The following is a 17,298-nucleotide window of genomic DNA, read 5'->3' on the forward strand; positions in this document are numbered from 1 at the left end:
GCCTGTTTCATGAGGGGGGGTACCCTCAATCGTCAGGAGATTTTAATGGGAGCATTCGCATACCATGGTTTATATAGGGCACAGAGTGGGTGGGTACAGGCTGGCCTAGGGGCGTGGTGATTGGCTCATGTGTTACCTAGGAGGTGTTTCCGTCTATGGCGGCATGTTACAATTTCGCTGCGCTTGTTGAGGGATGACAGGTCTGGACGGTAAATAATAAACAGTTTCTCTTTCAAGCATAGGTTGCATCTTTTATTACCACTATTGTAAGGTGTGCTGGATGCAAGAATTTGCCATGTTATTGAATATTCAACATTATTGTCTTTGAGGTCCCAAATGTGTTTGCTGAGTTCTGTGGTATTTCGCAGGTTTTTGTTCCTGAAAGAAGCCTTGTGATTGTTCCATCTGGTTTTGAATTCTCCCTCGGTTAATCCTATATATGTGTCGGATGTGTTAATGTCCTTGCGTATTACCTTAGATTGGTAGACAACTGATGTTTGTAAGCACCCCCCGTTGAGAGGGCAATCAGGTTTCTTTCTACAGTTACATCCTTTGTTGGTTTTGGAGTCGCTCTGTCTGGGGGCCGACGGCTCATTTGCAATTGTTTTGTTGTGGTTTGAGATGATTTGTCGTATATTGTTCATGCAGCTGTAGCTCAATTTAATGTTGTTCTTGTTGAATACTTTTCTTAGGGTGTTGTCTTTGGGAAAGTGTTTGTCAATCAGATTGAGGAATTTGTGTCCAATGTTCGTTGAGACGTTTTTGCTGTATGGGGGGTTGTACCAGATGATGTCGTTTCGTTTTCTGTTCTTTTTTGGCTGGTTTCCTGGCGTGGGTTCATAGGTGAGGGTGAAATTGTATCCGCTTTCATCAAGGGCTTTTTGGTACGGGGGGGTTGCTTGGTCAAATTCAGCTTTGCTAGATGACAGCATCGATATATATATATATGTATGTATGTATGTATGTATGTATGTATATATATGTATGTATGTATATGTATATATGTGTATATATATATATATATATATATATGTATATATGTATATGTATATATGTATATATATATGTGTATGTGTATATGTATATATATATATATATTTTAAAGTTAAAGTACCAATGATTGTCACACACACACTAGGTGTGGCGAAATTATTCTCTGCATTTGACTCATCACCCTTGATCACCCCCTGGGAGGTGAGGGGAGCAGTGGGCAGCAGCGGTGGCCGCGCCTGGGAATAGTTTTTGGTGATGATTTAACCCCCAATTCCAACCCTTGATATATATATATATATATATATATATATATATATATATATATATATATATATATAGATATATGTATATATATAGATATATGTATATATATAGATATATGTATATATATATTGTGTGTGTGTGTGTAATGTAGTCATGGGCACATTTATAATAACACTTAATATTAACGTATTTTGATAATTTAAGCATTAATTTCAAAAACGCAGCACGTTTGCTTTTTTTTTTCTTCATCACTGATTAATACTCACTGCAGACTTTATGAGAGCCAACAGACATAATAAAACATCACTTACCGTGCAAGGTCTGCTGTCATTAGGATACCAACTGCTGGGGTGTTCATAAATTCACATTTAGGTGAAGAATGTCTCATAATAATCACAAAGAAATGGGGTGAAGGCGTAGGGGTACCAAGCGTCTTTTTGTGTCGTTCTGGCCATTTTCGGGCCCTAAATGGCTGTCAAAGTGTACCAACTTGTCGGAATAGCTACTCAGACTTCTTCTGTCCAGGTGACAGGCATGATTTATGATCTAGAATAAATAGCAAGGAAGCAGCAGACCACTCAATGATGTAAACATTGGGACACACGATAGTGATCACGTTGCCGCTATAAATAGTTTGTCTGTATTAGCGCTTAAAAAAAACTATATCTAATACTTGGTTAATATTCAAGTCACGAAATGTAAATGGAGTATTTTTGGCGGTTTTTGAATGGTTATTTATTGGACTTTATGGGCGAAATAGTGGAGGTCGCATTGGCTCCGCTGTAAGCGGACTTTTATTTGTTTATTATTAAGAATGCTTTTTTTTTTTTTAATCCATCCGTCATTATGTCTTTAATAATGACTGTGAATGATTGGCAACATTCCAAAAGTGCAGTTCCCCTTTAAAACTAAATAACAATTTAAAAAATCAAATGCACATAAATATTCACAGCGTTTGCTCAATACTTTGTTGATGCACCTTTGACAGCAATTACAGCCTCAAGTCTTTTTGAATACAATGCCACAAGCTTGGCACACCTATTTTTGGGCAGTTTCGCCAATTCCTTTTTGCAGCACCTTTTAAGCTTCATCAAGTTGGATGGGTAGTGTTGGTTTTCATCCAATGACATATTACATTGTCATTATGGGGTATTTTGAGAACAAACATTTATTTATTCAATTTCGGAATAAAGCTGTAACATAACAAAATGTGGAAAAAGTGAAGTGCTGTGAATACTTTATTGATGCACTTTTGGTAGTTCTCGTGGACCTTTTTTTTGTTTCCATCCGTTGCTGTTTCGTACTTGCCTCTTGTGAAAATGTCGAGTGTGACGCAGAGATGATAAAGATGTTTACAACCAAGCTGTTACTGTTGATGTATTTGCTACTATTAAACACAATTATATATACATATTATTTATCGTTTTAAATTGTGTCCTGGAGACAGGAGGTTGGCTACTTCTAAGAATATATGATTATCTTTCAGAAGAAATTAATTTTCTTTATTTTGAGTCCACCTCCCTTAATTATTCTACGGTTTTGTCGCCCACACTTTCATTCAGTTTAGTTTCAACTTTGTTTTTATTTTAATTGGCTTTTTCAGGAACGCTGCTGGTGGAGAATATGCAGATCAATGGCGTTGCAGAAGGTCCAGACCGAACCATCTCGTTGTCTCTGAGGGACAACTACGACTACTGGGTGATTTTGGACCCCTCCAAGCAAGCCCTTTACCTCAACAGCACCGGGCGAGTTCTCAACAGAGATGTATGGACGCAAAGTCTTGATTTATTTTTAGATTTTCTTAATATTTTATGAATAGTTTGTACACTATACTTAAAAAAATCACTTTAAAAGTGAGTGCACTTCTCATATTATATACAGTATTCTCAAAAGACTATAGAAACAAATATGTTTTAGAGAAGTCCGCATACGGCTTCAATAGGAGGATGGGTTTATTGTACTATTCTCTGAAAATTGGTCTACACAAAGCTACAACACGGTGCGTCAAGATATGGGGCTGCATGAGTGCTGCTATCGGTGGAGCTGTGGTTCAATAAGGGAAAATGTCCTCTTGAAACTGATTCGACACAGCCATTGTCTAAATTGCTGGCAACACAAGTGAGTATCAATATAATTGTCTTGCCTACATTCAAGCTTGTTGGTGGTAGCGTTATGGTCTGGAGCTGCATGAGTGCTGTTGTTCAGCGAGTAGAACTGTCCTCTGAAAATGACACAACAAACAGACATTGTTGTTTAAATAGATGGGAACCATTCACCATGTCCAAATGGTGTCCTCGCTGTGACTATTTTGCGTGAACACCATTGTTTTCTAGCTCTGACCTAATCCTCTTAGACATGGTGGTCACGAGAGCTGCACAGGTTTTGACTGAAATCCTCTTCCACTCTTCCATGATGACACCACTGGTGAAGCTGGTGGATGGTAGAAACTTTGCACTCCTCCACCTATCTTCTTTCCTTGCTTCCTTCCACCCGAGAATGCCCCACAGGTGCAAGTCCTCCACCTTCAACTTGCACCTGTCTTACTCATCTTGGAGGTGTGCTTGTTATCATGGTGGATAGCTGATTCACTGCTTCACAGTGTCACAGTATTTGTTGGAATTCATTTTCTCGATCCACAAAGAACCTCAGTTTTGATTGATTGAAACGTTTATTAGTAGATTGCCCAGTACAGTACATATTTCATACAATTGACCACTAAATGGTAACACCCGAATAAGTTTTTCAACTTGTTTAAGTCAGGGTCCACGTTAATCAATTCATGGTAGTTCCCTCATTGACGACAGCATTCATGCAGCCCTAGACCAGTGGTTCTCAACCTTTTTTCAGTGATGTACCCCCTGTGAACATGTTTTTAATTTAAGTACCCCCTAATCAGAGCAAAGCATTTTTGGTTGAAAAAAAATATGTCATCAGTTTCTGACTTATTAAATTGTATAACAGTGCAAAATATTGCTCATTTGTAGTGGTCTTTCTTGAACTATTTGGAAAAAAAGATATAAAAATAACTAAAAACCTGTTGAAAAATAAACAAGTGATTCAATTATAAATAAAGATTTCTACACATTGAAGTAATCATCAACTTAAAGTGCCCTCTTTGGGGATTGTAATAGAGATCCCTCTGGATTTATGAACTTAATTCTAAAATTTCTTCACAAAAAAAGAAATCTTTAACATCAATATTTATGGAACATGTCCACAAAAAATCTAGCTGTCAACACTGAATATTGCATTGTTGCATTTGTTTTCGCAATTCTTTTTGACAGACATTTTCAGTGAGAAACCTGAGCTTGTGCTTCACTGAGTTTATGAACTTACATTCATATTTTGTTGAAGTATTATTCAATAAACATATTTATAAAGGATTTCTGAATTGTTGCTATTTTTACAATATTTAAAAAACATCTAATGTACCCCTTGGCATACCTTCAAGTACCCCCAGGGGTACGCGTACCCCCATTTGACAACCACTGCCCTAGACCATGATGCTACCACCAACATGACTGAAGGCAAAGTATACAATTGTCTCTGTACTTACTTGTGTTGCCAGTTATTTAGACAATAATGGGGCTGACTGTGGATAGTTGATATATATACACTGCTATTAAAGCTGTACACTAACTACTCCAAAGAATATACATGTTACTTTCTACAGAAGACGTCTTCAACACGACACAACACTGTTGTGAAATTGTTTGTTGATTAGATTTATTTTTTAGATTTTGTTTATATTTATAGCCACAAATTGAAGTGGCTTCAATGCACATTGATATTGGTCCAATACAATGTATTTGACGGATAAATGAAGGCAGAAGATGTATTTCAGTTATCAATGCGCACACTTAGCGACACAGAGGAGCTCGGTTTGCCCTTCGGCAGGGCACCGATTTGAAATCTTATCCCCTTGTCACTGTAACGAGGAGAACCCGCCCCTATCGCTGCTGTGTCAATCACAAAACTCTGTCAGGATCTCAGTTATGGGCAGAGAGAACATTCTCAGCTAACAGGTTGTTTAAATGTTTGGATGGAGACAAAGAGATCGTTTTGTAAAAAATACAAAAACAAAACACAAGCAGAAGAGTTATAAGCCTACCCTCAACCTGAAAAACCCAAGGTTCAAGTTTAAGCTTTGAAACAAGTTTACTTTAAAACACAAATGTTATACAATATTTATAAATAGGGCTTCCCTGTTCCATCTTTCCATTAGTTTGGGGGTCCCTAACCTGGAATGTCCCTAGAGATAATATACAGTGGAACCTCGATTTATGAAATTACTTGGATCTTGAACAGTGTTCGTAATTAGAAAAATTGTATTGAAACTGACTTTTACATAAGACACAATGCAAACATGAATAATGGGTTGAAGCCTCTATAATAGTCCATATTTTAGTAAAACTATGTACACTTTGACCACAATATAAAGCACTATACAATACTGTATACCAAACAACCAACATGAGGGTGATGGATCAACTTTCTATTTAATTATCAAGCCAAAACAACTGGCTAAACTGTCCTCATTTTCAGTCGCGCTGCTGACAGGCACACTATCACTAGCTCTGTGGTGTACTCACAGTTTAAAATAACGAAAGTCTTTAACTTTAACAGCCAGGTCGATACAATGATTAGAAATCAAAATAAAATCTACTTTACCTTGTTGGTTAACCTTCTTGGTGTGCTCTTGAAGAAATGGGGAGGGGGCAGTGTTAACAATGCTGTGGATAATTTCTGCATGTTTCAAACCACACGTTGCTTGTCCACTGCTTTCTTCGGACTCGTATTGAGCTAGCAAAAAAATTTTGTAAAAATGCTAACAAAACAAAACACGTAAAAGCACACAAAGTAACAATTAGCAAAGTAGCTAACGACAGTACTACTATGCTGACTGAATGAGCACTGTAGAGAGAGGCACACAATGGGTGGATGAAACGTTCGTAAACTGATACAAGGTTCGTTCAAAAAAAAATGTTTTATTCGGTCTGTGGTTCATAAATCGAAAAGTTTGTATAATGAGAGGTTTGTAAATCGGACTCCCACTGTATGTCATTTGAAAGGTTTGCTGAAATTTTGTGAAACTGCTTGTTCATTGTCAATTATTTGTGTGTTTTCCAGCCCCCGTCGTACATCCAGTCCATCGTGGTTCAGGTGCAGTGCACCAACGAGCTGGTCGGCACCGTGATCCTTCACGAGGTCCGCATTGTCGTGCGGGATCGCAATGACAACTCTCCGCATTTCCAGCAGCCTCGATACTACGTGGCAGTTAGTGAGGTAACAACTCTCGCCTTACTACTTATTTGTCCACACGCCTGTCAATCCACCTGGTTTGCACAAGTCGTGAGAGTTCTAGAGCAGAAGCAGAATCGATCACTTGAATGCTCGACAATTGTTCTTTGTTCACCGAAGGGCCCATGTCAGTGGCGGTGACAGACATGCAAGGAACACTGACATAAAGGAGAATTTGCATAAATGCAATTTACAGGCTGTGTATTAAAGGCAGCACAAATAGAGTTTGAAAGCAGCTATTTTGCGGCTCCCACCAGTCTTTTTAAATGCCAAACGTGTTATGCCTTCGCTCTCCAGAGTCACGGGAGAAAGCAGAAATAACTCGCAAAAGCTCCAACTGGACAGGGGCGCTTGTAGAGCAGCTGCCAACACAAGCAAGCCCAGTGGATGCTGCAGAATATCTCATTATGCAGTTTTCCACAGCCTGTCCAACTCAATATGTCCTCTCAAGCCCTCTTTTCCGACATCCCTTCACTTCTGGCAGCTCTTCATCCTGTCACCTTTTCTCAACCTAGCTGCCCTTCTTCTGCCTCACTCCATATACTTCCCAACGTCTTTTTTTTTTTCCTTCTTGTGCCTCACCACGCTTGGCCCTTCCACAATATGGAGATGCCGCATTATTAAAATATGTGAGATGACATATTTGCTTTTTCCATGGACTGTGACTGCAAAAATAATAGAAAACTAAACATGTCAAAACAGTTCATGTTACCTAGTTATTTGTGTTATTTCTTCTTCTATTTTTATTATTATCATTATCTGTTATTCTCTGTTATCTGTTTCTTCTTACTATCCTTAGTTGTTCTTGTGGCTCTATTTCTGCAAACAATTTCAGGATGTCGTGTTTTGTGCAGCCCTTTGAGACATTTGTGATTAAGGGCTATTTAAATAATATTTGATTGATTGAGTGATATGTTTTTTTTTTCGAAAAAGGCAAGTTTCAATAATGTAATTGCGGGACTATAAGCCGCAACTTTTTTCCCCATGCTTTGAACCTTGCACTTTATACAATGCTGTGCTTAATTTATGGATTATTTTCTGGTTCACAAGCTTAACATGCTGCCAAAGCATTTTGCCTTGTCACATTAGACCAGGGGTCGGCAACCCGCGGCTCCGGAGCCGCATGCGGCTCTTTGATCACTCTGATGCGGCTCAGCTGCATACTTGCTTCTGGGTATTTGTTCTGTTGTGTTACGGTGCAGATGTTCTCCCGAAATGTGTTTGTCATTCTTGTTTGGTGTGGGTTCACAGTGTGGCGCATTATTGGTAAGAGTGTTAAAGTTGTTTATACCGCCACCGTCAGTGTAACCTGTGTGGTTGTTGACCAAGTATGCCTTGCTGTCACTTTCGTGAGCAAGCAGAAGCCCCATACAACGCGTGGCTGGGCCGGCACGCTGGTTGTAGTGGGCGCTAAATGCAGTACCATCACGGCACATTCGAGAGAACAGTTGCCTTTAAATTCATAGTTTGCCGGAAAAATCGAGAGGGTTGACAAATATGATGATGTCAAGCGCCATTCATATAAAACCCGCGGCCCACGCTAACATTCAATTTTCATATTAAGGTGTGGACCGCGTGTCTGAGACCCTTGGTTTATACATAGCACAAAGCAAAAAAAAAACTTTATATGCAGTGTTATTTCATTTTAAATTTCAAAAGATTTTTGTGGCTCCCATTGTTTTCTTTAATTTGTGAAACTGGTCAAAATGGCTCTTTGACTGGTAAAGGTTGCCGACCCCTGCATTAGACCAATGAAATAGCCGAACGGGTCACGGTGGACCAAGTTAATTGTTTGCATTAAATAAGCGCACTCACGCAATCATTCAGTCAGCCATTTAGCGCATTATGGACTAATCCTCACCATGAAAAAGAAACTATAAAATGCACACGACACATCTCCAAAGATGAAGAAAAAAAATTGAGAATGATCCCAAGCAACTATTTCATGATTCGGGTGTACACCTGCGGCTTATAGACATGTGCGGCCGGTATACATACAAAATAAAATTTGTCCAAATATTAGGTGGATGCGGCTTACATTTAGGTGAGCTCAATAGCCCAGAAATTACGCTACTTAATTTTCCTTTTAATATTATCGCCATGTTTTTGTGTATTTTTTTAAAAGTAATAATGATAATAATAATAATAATGGATTAGATTTATATAGAGCTTTTCACTACGCACTAGACATTTATATAGACATACACTAAACCAGTGGTTCTTAACCTTGTTGGAGGTACCGAACCCCACCAGTTTCATATGCGCATTCATCGAACCCTTCTTTAGTGAAAAATAAAATGGTTTATTTTTTTTCAAATTCAAGACAAAGTTATATGTTTTTGGGAACACTTTAGTATGGGGAACATATTCTAAGTAACAAAGACTTAATTTAGAGTTATTTGGTTAGGGTTAGAGGGTTAGGGCCAGGGTTAGAGGGTTAGGGTTATAATGAGGCCATGCCAAATAAGGCATTAATAAGTACTTAATAATGACTAGTTAAGAGCCAATATGTTACTAATTTGCATGTTGATAAGCAACTAATTAATGGTGAACATGTTCCCCATACTAAAGTGTTACCATGTTTTTTTACTGGTGCATAAAATGAACCGTGCATGAACATCACCTTGTTCAAAGAACAAAACCAACACAGTGCCTAAACTCACAACAAATTACACACCTGCAAATCAGTCTGACTTCTGCTGTTGCCGTATCCGTAATCCGCCGATAAGGAGAAGTTTTTATTCACACGATGTGTCGGGTGTGTCTTGACCTCCGCCGAACCCCTGAGCCCGACTCACCGAACCCCTAGGGTTCGATCGAACCCAGGTTAAGAACCACTGCACTAAACACTCAAAGCGCTCACAGAGAAGTGAGAACCCATCATTCATTCACTCTTTGTAGTCACAGCTGCCCTGGGGTAGAATGACAGAAGCGTGGCTGCCAAATTGCGCCAATGGACCCTCAGACCACCATCGAGCATTAATACACATTCATACACCAGTGAGAGCTGGTGTATATGTTGTTTGCAAAAATCATAAACTAAATAAGTACAATTAATTAAAAACATTCATAAAAGTAAGTTTAATTTAAAATGAATACTACTTTGTGTGCCTGTTTCCCTTCAAAAATGTTTAACTAAAGGCCGTTTACTATGTCCTAGGTCCTCAACTAAAATTCAAATAGGTCCAGATACAGAGCAATTGTTTAAGGTCTGGGATCCACCCCCCTCCCTACCAAAAAAATTTTTTTAGGATAAAATGGCCTGCGCCTGGACAAAAATGGCCCCAAGACTGCACTTTGGAGACACTTGGATTAGTATGAAAGTGATCTGAGTCACAGATCAGGTTAGGTGATTATAATAGGTCCTGCAGGTGTTTGTTTTTTGTGACATCGTCGACGCGGGAACAAAGACAGACTGACTACGGGAACGGATGGTTACAATCTGCCTGGCATAGCAGGTTGAGCAGGCTTATAAGGGCAGGTCTGATCATCAGCTCCAGGTGTGCTGATTGCTGATGGAAAGCAGCTGCTTCCGCCGGCCCGACTGACGCGTACGCAGATGAGCGGCGGTGTGCGTGTCCCGAGGTGCGCGCCGCGGCTTACTGAAGAATGCGCATTGGCATGCGCCCGGGCCGTGACAATGACGCTACGAATGTGGAACTTGAAGCCAAGCTATTTCGACATAAATTGAGTGCTTACTCAAATAAACCGAAAAAAATCCCCAGCCAGCTGGACCAAACACACAACTGTCCATAGAGTGAGTCACAATCTATCATTGATCATGATACACCCAGCACGTCATGCGTGTTATTACAACTACAGCACATACGCTGTCCTGCTCGCTGTGTCTAAACAAAACATGAAATGTGGACTAATATTTTACAGATACTGTAATATGATTGTTCATGTTTTTCAGTCAGTACAGATTGGTGTCCTATCTCAGTGTTGTGCATTACAAACTCATACGCCTTTCGTGTTTTCATAAAAGCTGCCTTATCTCTGTCCGTAGCTAGCTTTTACGGCTAATACCGAAGCACGCCGATGTGTTACTACGATAGAAAAAGAGTTCCTCCGTGTTCGCTTGTGCGATAATGTTGCTACAGTTTGGTTATTACACAGGTTACGGAACGTACGTGAAGTATTTTTGACGGTTTTTGAATGCATTGTTTAAGTGATTTAGAGGTAGAATCGATTGCTCCCTTTAGCTGCATCAAGAGCCACCAAGAACAAGCCGATTTTTACTTTTTTGGAATTTTGGGCTAATACTTTTACAGATAATGTAACATGATTCTTCATGTTTTTAAGTCAGTACAGATTGGTATCCTATCTCAGTGTTGTGCATTACAAACTCATACGCATTTCGTGTTTTCGTAGAAGCCAGTTTATCTCTGTCTGTAGCTAGCTTTCAATCAATCAATCAAAGTGTATTTATATAGCTTTTAATCACAAGTGTCTCAAAGGGCTGCACAAGCCACAACGACATCCTCAGCTCAGATCCCACATCAGGGCAAGAAAAATCTCAACCCAATGGGATAGAATGAGAAACCTTGGAGGGGACTGCAGATGTGTGTGTTCGCTCGTACGATAACAATATTGCTACAGTTTGGTTATTACACAGGTTACAGAAAGTAAATGAAGTATTTTTGACAGTTTTTGAATGCATTTTAAAGTGATTTAGAGGTAGAATCAATTGTTCCCTTTAGCTGCATTGATAGCCACCAAGAAGAAGCCGATTTGTACATGCTATAATGCAAAAAAAAACAAAAAAACTTTTGTCTTCTTGTCTCTCATAAGGATTGTGAATGATAGGCACATTTCCAAAAAAGTGCAGTTCTCTTTTAAAGAGCAACATGTGTATTTATTATTCTGTTGTCTCTCAACACTGTCCACTCTGGTAGTCAGCAACAGCTGGTAGTCAGGGTGAGGGAGGGCAGAAGTAGAAAGCGGGGATGAATTGCTTTTTCACCTGTAATTCTCACTCGTCTCTGTCTTCCCTCTGAGTAATTCTCACTTCTTTTCTCCTTACTTCCCTGGATAACACACATTCTTTAATGTCATTCGCTTCGCTTCTCTTTCATCAGAATATCTAGCTGCAGACCTCAGACACGACAAGACACGCCGCCTCGCCTTCTCCTCCTTTTTGTCCGTCTCGGCATTTAGAGTCGTCATGTTTACCGCCTGCAATGCACCGATTTGATTGGTTGAGCAGTATCACGTGGGCTGTCTTAAGTGGCATAAAATTGGTCAGGGCATTTCCTAATCCAATGAACTTGGGTCTATCAAATTTACGCTGGTCAAAATAGAAGTACACAAACAAAACTTTAGATAATAATAATGTATTGACTAAATGTCCACGTCCATATTGGACAGGGTCTGGGTCTGGACTCTTTGTCAGTTAGTGAACCCTGATGTTCAGCTACTTTTTATACCAACAGCAACGTTTTAAAGCACATACAGAGGTAAATAAAGCTGCTGTATGTTGGCCACCTGTGATACTTCAAAATGCAGCTACTATCAGTTAAAGTTAAAGTTAAAGTACCAATGATTGTCACACACACACTAGGTGTGACGAAATTATTCTCTGCATTTGACCCATCACCCTTGATCACCCCCTGGGAGGTGAGGGGAGCAGTGGGCAGCAGCGGTGGCCGCGCCCGGGAAAGGCCTACAGCCACAACCGTTCATGCTTATTTTATTTATTTATTTTTTGGGTTGTTGTTTTTTGATTGATTGATTGAGACTTTTTTTAGTAGGTTGCACAGTGAAGTTCATATTCCGTACAATTTACCACTAAATGGTAACACCCAAATAAGTTTTTGAACTTGTTTAAGTCGAGGTCCACTTAAATTGATTCATGATACAGATATATACTATCATATATACTATCATCATAATACAGTCATCAGACAAGATAATCATCAGGGTGTATACATTGAATTATTTACATTATTTACAATTCAGGGTGTGGGGGGTAGGTTTGGTTGTTATCATCAGTCATCAACAATTGAGAACAGAGAAATGGATATTGAAACAGTGTAGGTCTGACTTGGTAGGATATGTACAGCAAGTAGTGGACATAGAGAGAGAGAGAGAGATCAGAAGGCATAAGAAAAATATCTGCATTTGATTGTTTACATTTGATTATTAATAACAATCCGGGGAGGGTGTTAGTTTAGGGTTGAAGTTGCCTGGAGGTGTACTTTTATTGCGGTTTTGAAAGAGGATAGAGATGCCCTTTCTTTTATACCTGTTGGGAGCGCATTCCTCATTAATGTGGCATAGAAAGAGAATGAGTTAAGACCTTTGTTAGATCAGAATCTGGGTTTAACGTGGTTAGTAGAGCTCCCCCTGGTGTTGTGGTTATGGCGGTAATTTACGTTAAGGAAGTAGTTTGACATGTACTTCGGTATCAGGGAGGTGTAGCGGATTTTATAGACTAGGCTCAGTGCAAGTTGTTTTACTCTGTCCTCCACCCTGAGCCAGCCCACTTTGGAGAAGTGGGTCGGAGTGAGGTGGGATCTGGGGTGGAGGTCTAGAAGTAATCTGACTAGCTTGTTCTGGGATTTTTGGAGTCTAGGTTTGAAGGTTTTGGAGGTGCTAGGGTACCAGGAGGTGCATGCGTAATCGAAAAAGGGTTGAACGAGAGTTCCCGCCAGAACCCTCATGGTGCTTTTGTTGATCAGAGAGGAGATTCTATAGAGAAATCTCGTTCGTTGGTTGACCTTTTTGATTACCTTGGTTGCCATTTTATCACAGGAAAGATTAGCCTCTAGAATGGAACCTAGGTAGGTGACCTCATCCTTCCTGGTGATAACAATGTCATCCACTTTTATAGTGAAGTCATTGACTTTCTTAAGGTTGATGTGGGACCCAAACAGGATGGATTCTGTTTTACCCAAGTGTATGGATAGCTTGTTGTCAGCGAGCCAGGTGCAAGTTCTACAAAGTTCAGCACTGAGGATTTTCTCCACCTGTGACTTGTCCTTGTCTGATACCAGCAGGGCCTAGTCATCCGCAAACAAGAACAATTCACAGTCGCATGCCGGTTATTTGCACCCGTCGTTATACTACTTTACTTCAAGTGTCCACCACCACAATTAAAATACGACTTAATTGGAGAAGGAACATTTTTTGTTACTCTTCTACAAAAATATAAGATTGACCTGGAACTTCATTTAGCTACTGCATCATTCAGGAGATGCATCATCTTTAAAATTAGGTAAATGTGGTCGGGGGGGCCATAATGCGTTTTAAATGGAATACATCTGCATCTGTGTGAGTAGAAACTAAAAAGCAGGAATAGATTTAGTCCACTTTAAGTATGAGTCTGTCTTCTCATCAGGCAGACCATCAAATTGCATCTCGAGGCATTAAAAGTGCTCATGGTTGGCTTGAACTCGCCAAGCCGGTTGGTCTTCATGACCGACTTTATAACCTGTGTCAGTACTCCATCTGTGGATATGGTGCACCTTCAAAGCAGATAAACCCAAAATGTAGGACAACGGTGAAACCTGAGCCAAATAAACTTGATCTCATATGTTTCTCATGCTGCTTGGAGATTATATTCACATTTTGGCACAGAGCTACAAAGCCCATGGCTGGGAAAAACAAACAAAAATGTAGCATGGAGGGAAAAGAAATGTTGATTGGCAATGTTTTGCCTTTTATGTTGAGTGGCAAATGTTCAACTTGACAAGACAAATACTATCCCCCCTCTAAAACAGTTGGAGAAATGATACATGAGAGTGAGTGCTTTGCCCTTGTGTCTACTTATTAGTTTATCACCTACTTACAGTATAGACATATAAATATTATAAAGAAAAGCAAACAAACATTGATATTTGGGAGACCATTTTGTTGCCCTATATAGCAAACATTTGAAAAAATATTTAACACGAAAAAAATATCATGTGTCTTTTGTGGACAAATATTTGACATTTAAAGAAAGAAAAACAAGAAATGCAGGATGTCATGTGTCTTTTGCACAATTTCTGCATAATTATTGTGGAAAAACATTTTACTTTAACAAAAAAATAAAAACAAGATATGTGTCTTTTGCACTTTTTCTGCAAAAATATTGTGGAAAAACATTTTACATTCAACAAAATAAATACAAGATACCATTTGTCTTTTGCACTTTTTCTGCATACATTTGTTGGGGCAAATATTTTACATTTCACAAGAAAAACAAACAAATACAGGATAGCATGTGTCTTGTACTTTTCTGAATTAATATTGTGGACCTTTTAAATGGAAAAAAAAAAAAAAACGTTCAGGATGCCATGTGTCTTTTGCACAATTTCTGAATAATTATTGTGGAAAAAGATTTGCAATTTAACAAAAAAACAAACAAACAGGATGTCTTTTGCACTTTTTCTGCAAAACAATTTGGATAGACATTTGATTTTTAAAATACCCAATGTACCCTAGCACCATATGAAAAAAATATATATCAATTAAAGTTGGCATGTTTTTTCAAATTATTTGTTCAAAAATATTGTGCAGAATCGAAAAAAATAAGTCAACATTCAAACGAAAAATATGTAAGTTACTCTGAAAATATTGTGGGGGAAAAATCAGAAGACAAATGCGCTATTAATTATACAAAATATATTGGGAAATCTAAATAACAGGTGCCATTAGTGGCAATCTTACCTTGACTCATTCCTTAGCCTTAACACAGGAAGTGAGCAAACTATCATGAGTTGCTGGGACACCGAGGATTGAATAAGCGTTATGTTTTCCTACTCCTTTTGGAATGTTAAACATGTGATGCACTTCAAAGTCATTTTGTTAAGCTTGTTGGACATGAACCAAACCATTATCATAATGATTTTTTAAAAAGTAATTTTGTGTTTCCAGCTAACGCCAGTGGGCACCACCATCTTCTCTGGATTCTGGGGCAACAACGGGGCGACGGACATCGATGACGGCCCTAATGGACAAATAGAATACACCATCCAGCACAACCCCAGAGACCCAGTAGGTTTTTTTTCTTCTTCTTCTTCTTCTTCTTTTAACCTAGATGCAATTCCTGTAACTTTTCAATCAGACATCACAGCATCTTGCTTTGTTTGTGCCAACTCGTATTTCAAAATCCCAACCCAAAATGTCAGTCATGAGTTTTTCTAACTGACCTGTAACCAACTCCTTTTAATCAATATTTCAAAAGTTTTGTTGATGATTCTGTTCGTTTGTTCCCTCCAAGAAATCCTATTCAACACTGTCATTTGTTCTCCCTTTTCATCTGTATTGATTGCCTGGAAGCATTTTGTATGCAAAGTGTGACCATTTTTAGCCCTCAAGCAGACAAATATGAAACTTCTAATTTAATCTTTGTTGTGATTCTACTTGGCCAAAGTTAATCAACCGCATAACTACCTTTTTAAAGCTTAAAAGTTTAGATCAGAAGGGAGGGTGCGATATTTACTGCATCAGTAACTGCTGAGACACAGAGAAAGGTGTAGGGTTAAATAAGGTCTGCTTCTTCCTACTCTTTTTAGGCCATGTTGAATTGTGCGAGTATAAACATGTGGTGTACTTTTTTTAGACGGCCAACAGAACCTTTGACATCCCACTGACGTTGTTTGGCGCTGTGGTGCTGAGGGAGCGGCTCAACTATGAAGAAATAACGCGCTACCTGGTCATCATACAGGCTAATGTAAGTTTTTATAATTTTTTGTTGTTGTTGCTGTATTGGAAGGTAGATAACGAGAATCAGCCTTCTGCTGGAGTGGGAAATCAAGTTATGCAAATTAGCCTTATCATGGCAACATTATTTACACTGTCTGGGACTATTTGTGCTCTGCGGAGGCAGCCCTGAGGGAACTATGGGCCTGTCCTTAATTATCACTAATGTCTTTGTTAATGCTTTTGTTTTCCCACTTTTATCCCGCGACTACGTGGATGTTTTATTTGCAAACAAATGTATTTTATGATTCCGCCATTACCAGACGGATAGGCGGTTGTATAAGACGCTTCAGCAGAGTAAATAGCTGCAACTTTCATACACTCCCGGGGCTGTGACTATTACAAGGATGATGTCAGAGCAGACTTCTATGATCTGATCTTTAATCTGATTCTCTTGCAATGTTTAGAGGAAAAGCAGCAGCTGCACATTTTATTATTTGCTTCAGTTCAAATCCAGTGAGAGCCGACGCTGTTTATTTACTGGCAATATGGTAGGCACAAAGGATGATAAGAAAAACATGAAAAAAGTATGTTTTTGGAAAAACCTGTATTGTATCTTAAACTGTTGCAAGAAATCTAAAGTATGTTTTTTAAACTCACACAATTTGGAGACACTGTAAATCAGAGGTGTCAAACGTACGTTTGACAGTTTTTTTCCGGCCCGCGTGATGAGTTTGCCAAGTATAATGAGCTGCTTTTTTTTTAATGAAAGAAACTGCTGTTCTAAATGTGTCCATTGGATGTCACAGTAGCAATTCTGTTAGGCAAGCAAACGGTTTATACCGAGGCCAGGCAGGAGGTACACTGTATAGGGTGAATGTGGCTCCTCCTTGACTCACATGAAACTTAAAACCTGCCATTTTATGTCTTCTGCTTCAAACACACTGCACCCCAAAATATCTCTGTCAAACACAAGAAAAGTGAACTTAACCCTTTTGAATAGTTTTTACCTCAGTTTCTTACGGTTTGTTGAGTTAGCATTGGATTGATACGTGGACATGACAAAGGAGGTATTTGATACCTGGAAGAGTTCACATGTTGTTTTTAGTT

General features: G+C 39.0%; 1 protein-coding gene across 6 annotated transcripts in view; it reads left to right on the plus strand.

Moving 5' to 3' along the window:
• LOC133610462 (protocadherin-15-like) overlaps nucleotides 1-17,298 on the plus strand; it is a 345,402-nt gene that overhangs the window by 69,212 nt on the left and 258,892 nt on the right. For all 6 annotated transcript variants that reach the window (XR_009815878.1, XR_009815880.1, XR_009815879.1 and 3 more), the window contains 4 exons: nucleotides 2,861-3,021; nucleotides 6,388-6,543; nucleotides 15,421-15,540; nucleotides 16,109-16,219. Coding sequence is in view for 3 of the 6 variants with exons in the window: in XM_061966744.2 (XP_061822728.1) it covers nucleotides 2,861-3,021; nucleotides 6,388-6,543; nucleotides 15,421-15,540; nucleotides 16,109-16,219 (548 nt within the window). In the remaining 3 variants the exon portion in view is untranslated. The remainder of the gene's footprint in view (nucleotides 1-2,860; nucleotides 3,022-6,387; nucleotides 6,544-15,420; nucleotides 15,541-16,108; nucleotides 16,220-17,298) is intronic.

This window comes from Nerophis lumbriciformis, linkage group LG11, assembly GCF_033978685.3.
Source record: "Nerophis lumbriciformis linkage group LG11, RoL_Nlum_v2.1, whole genome shotgun sequence".
Classification (NCBI taxonomy): domain Eukaryota; kingdom Metazoa; phylum Chordata; class Actinopteri; order Syngnathiformes; family Syngnathidae; genus Nerophis; species Nerophis lumbriciformis.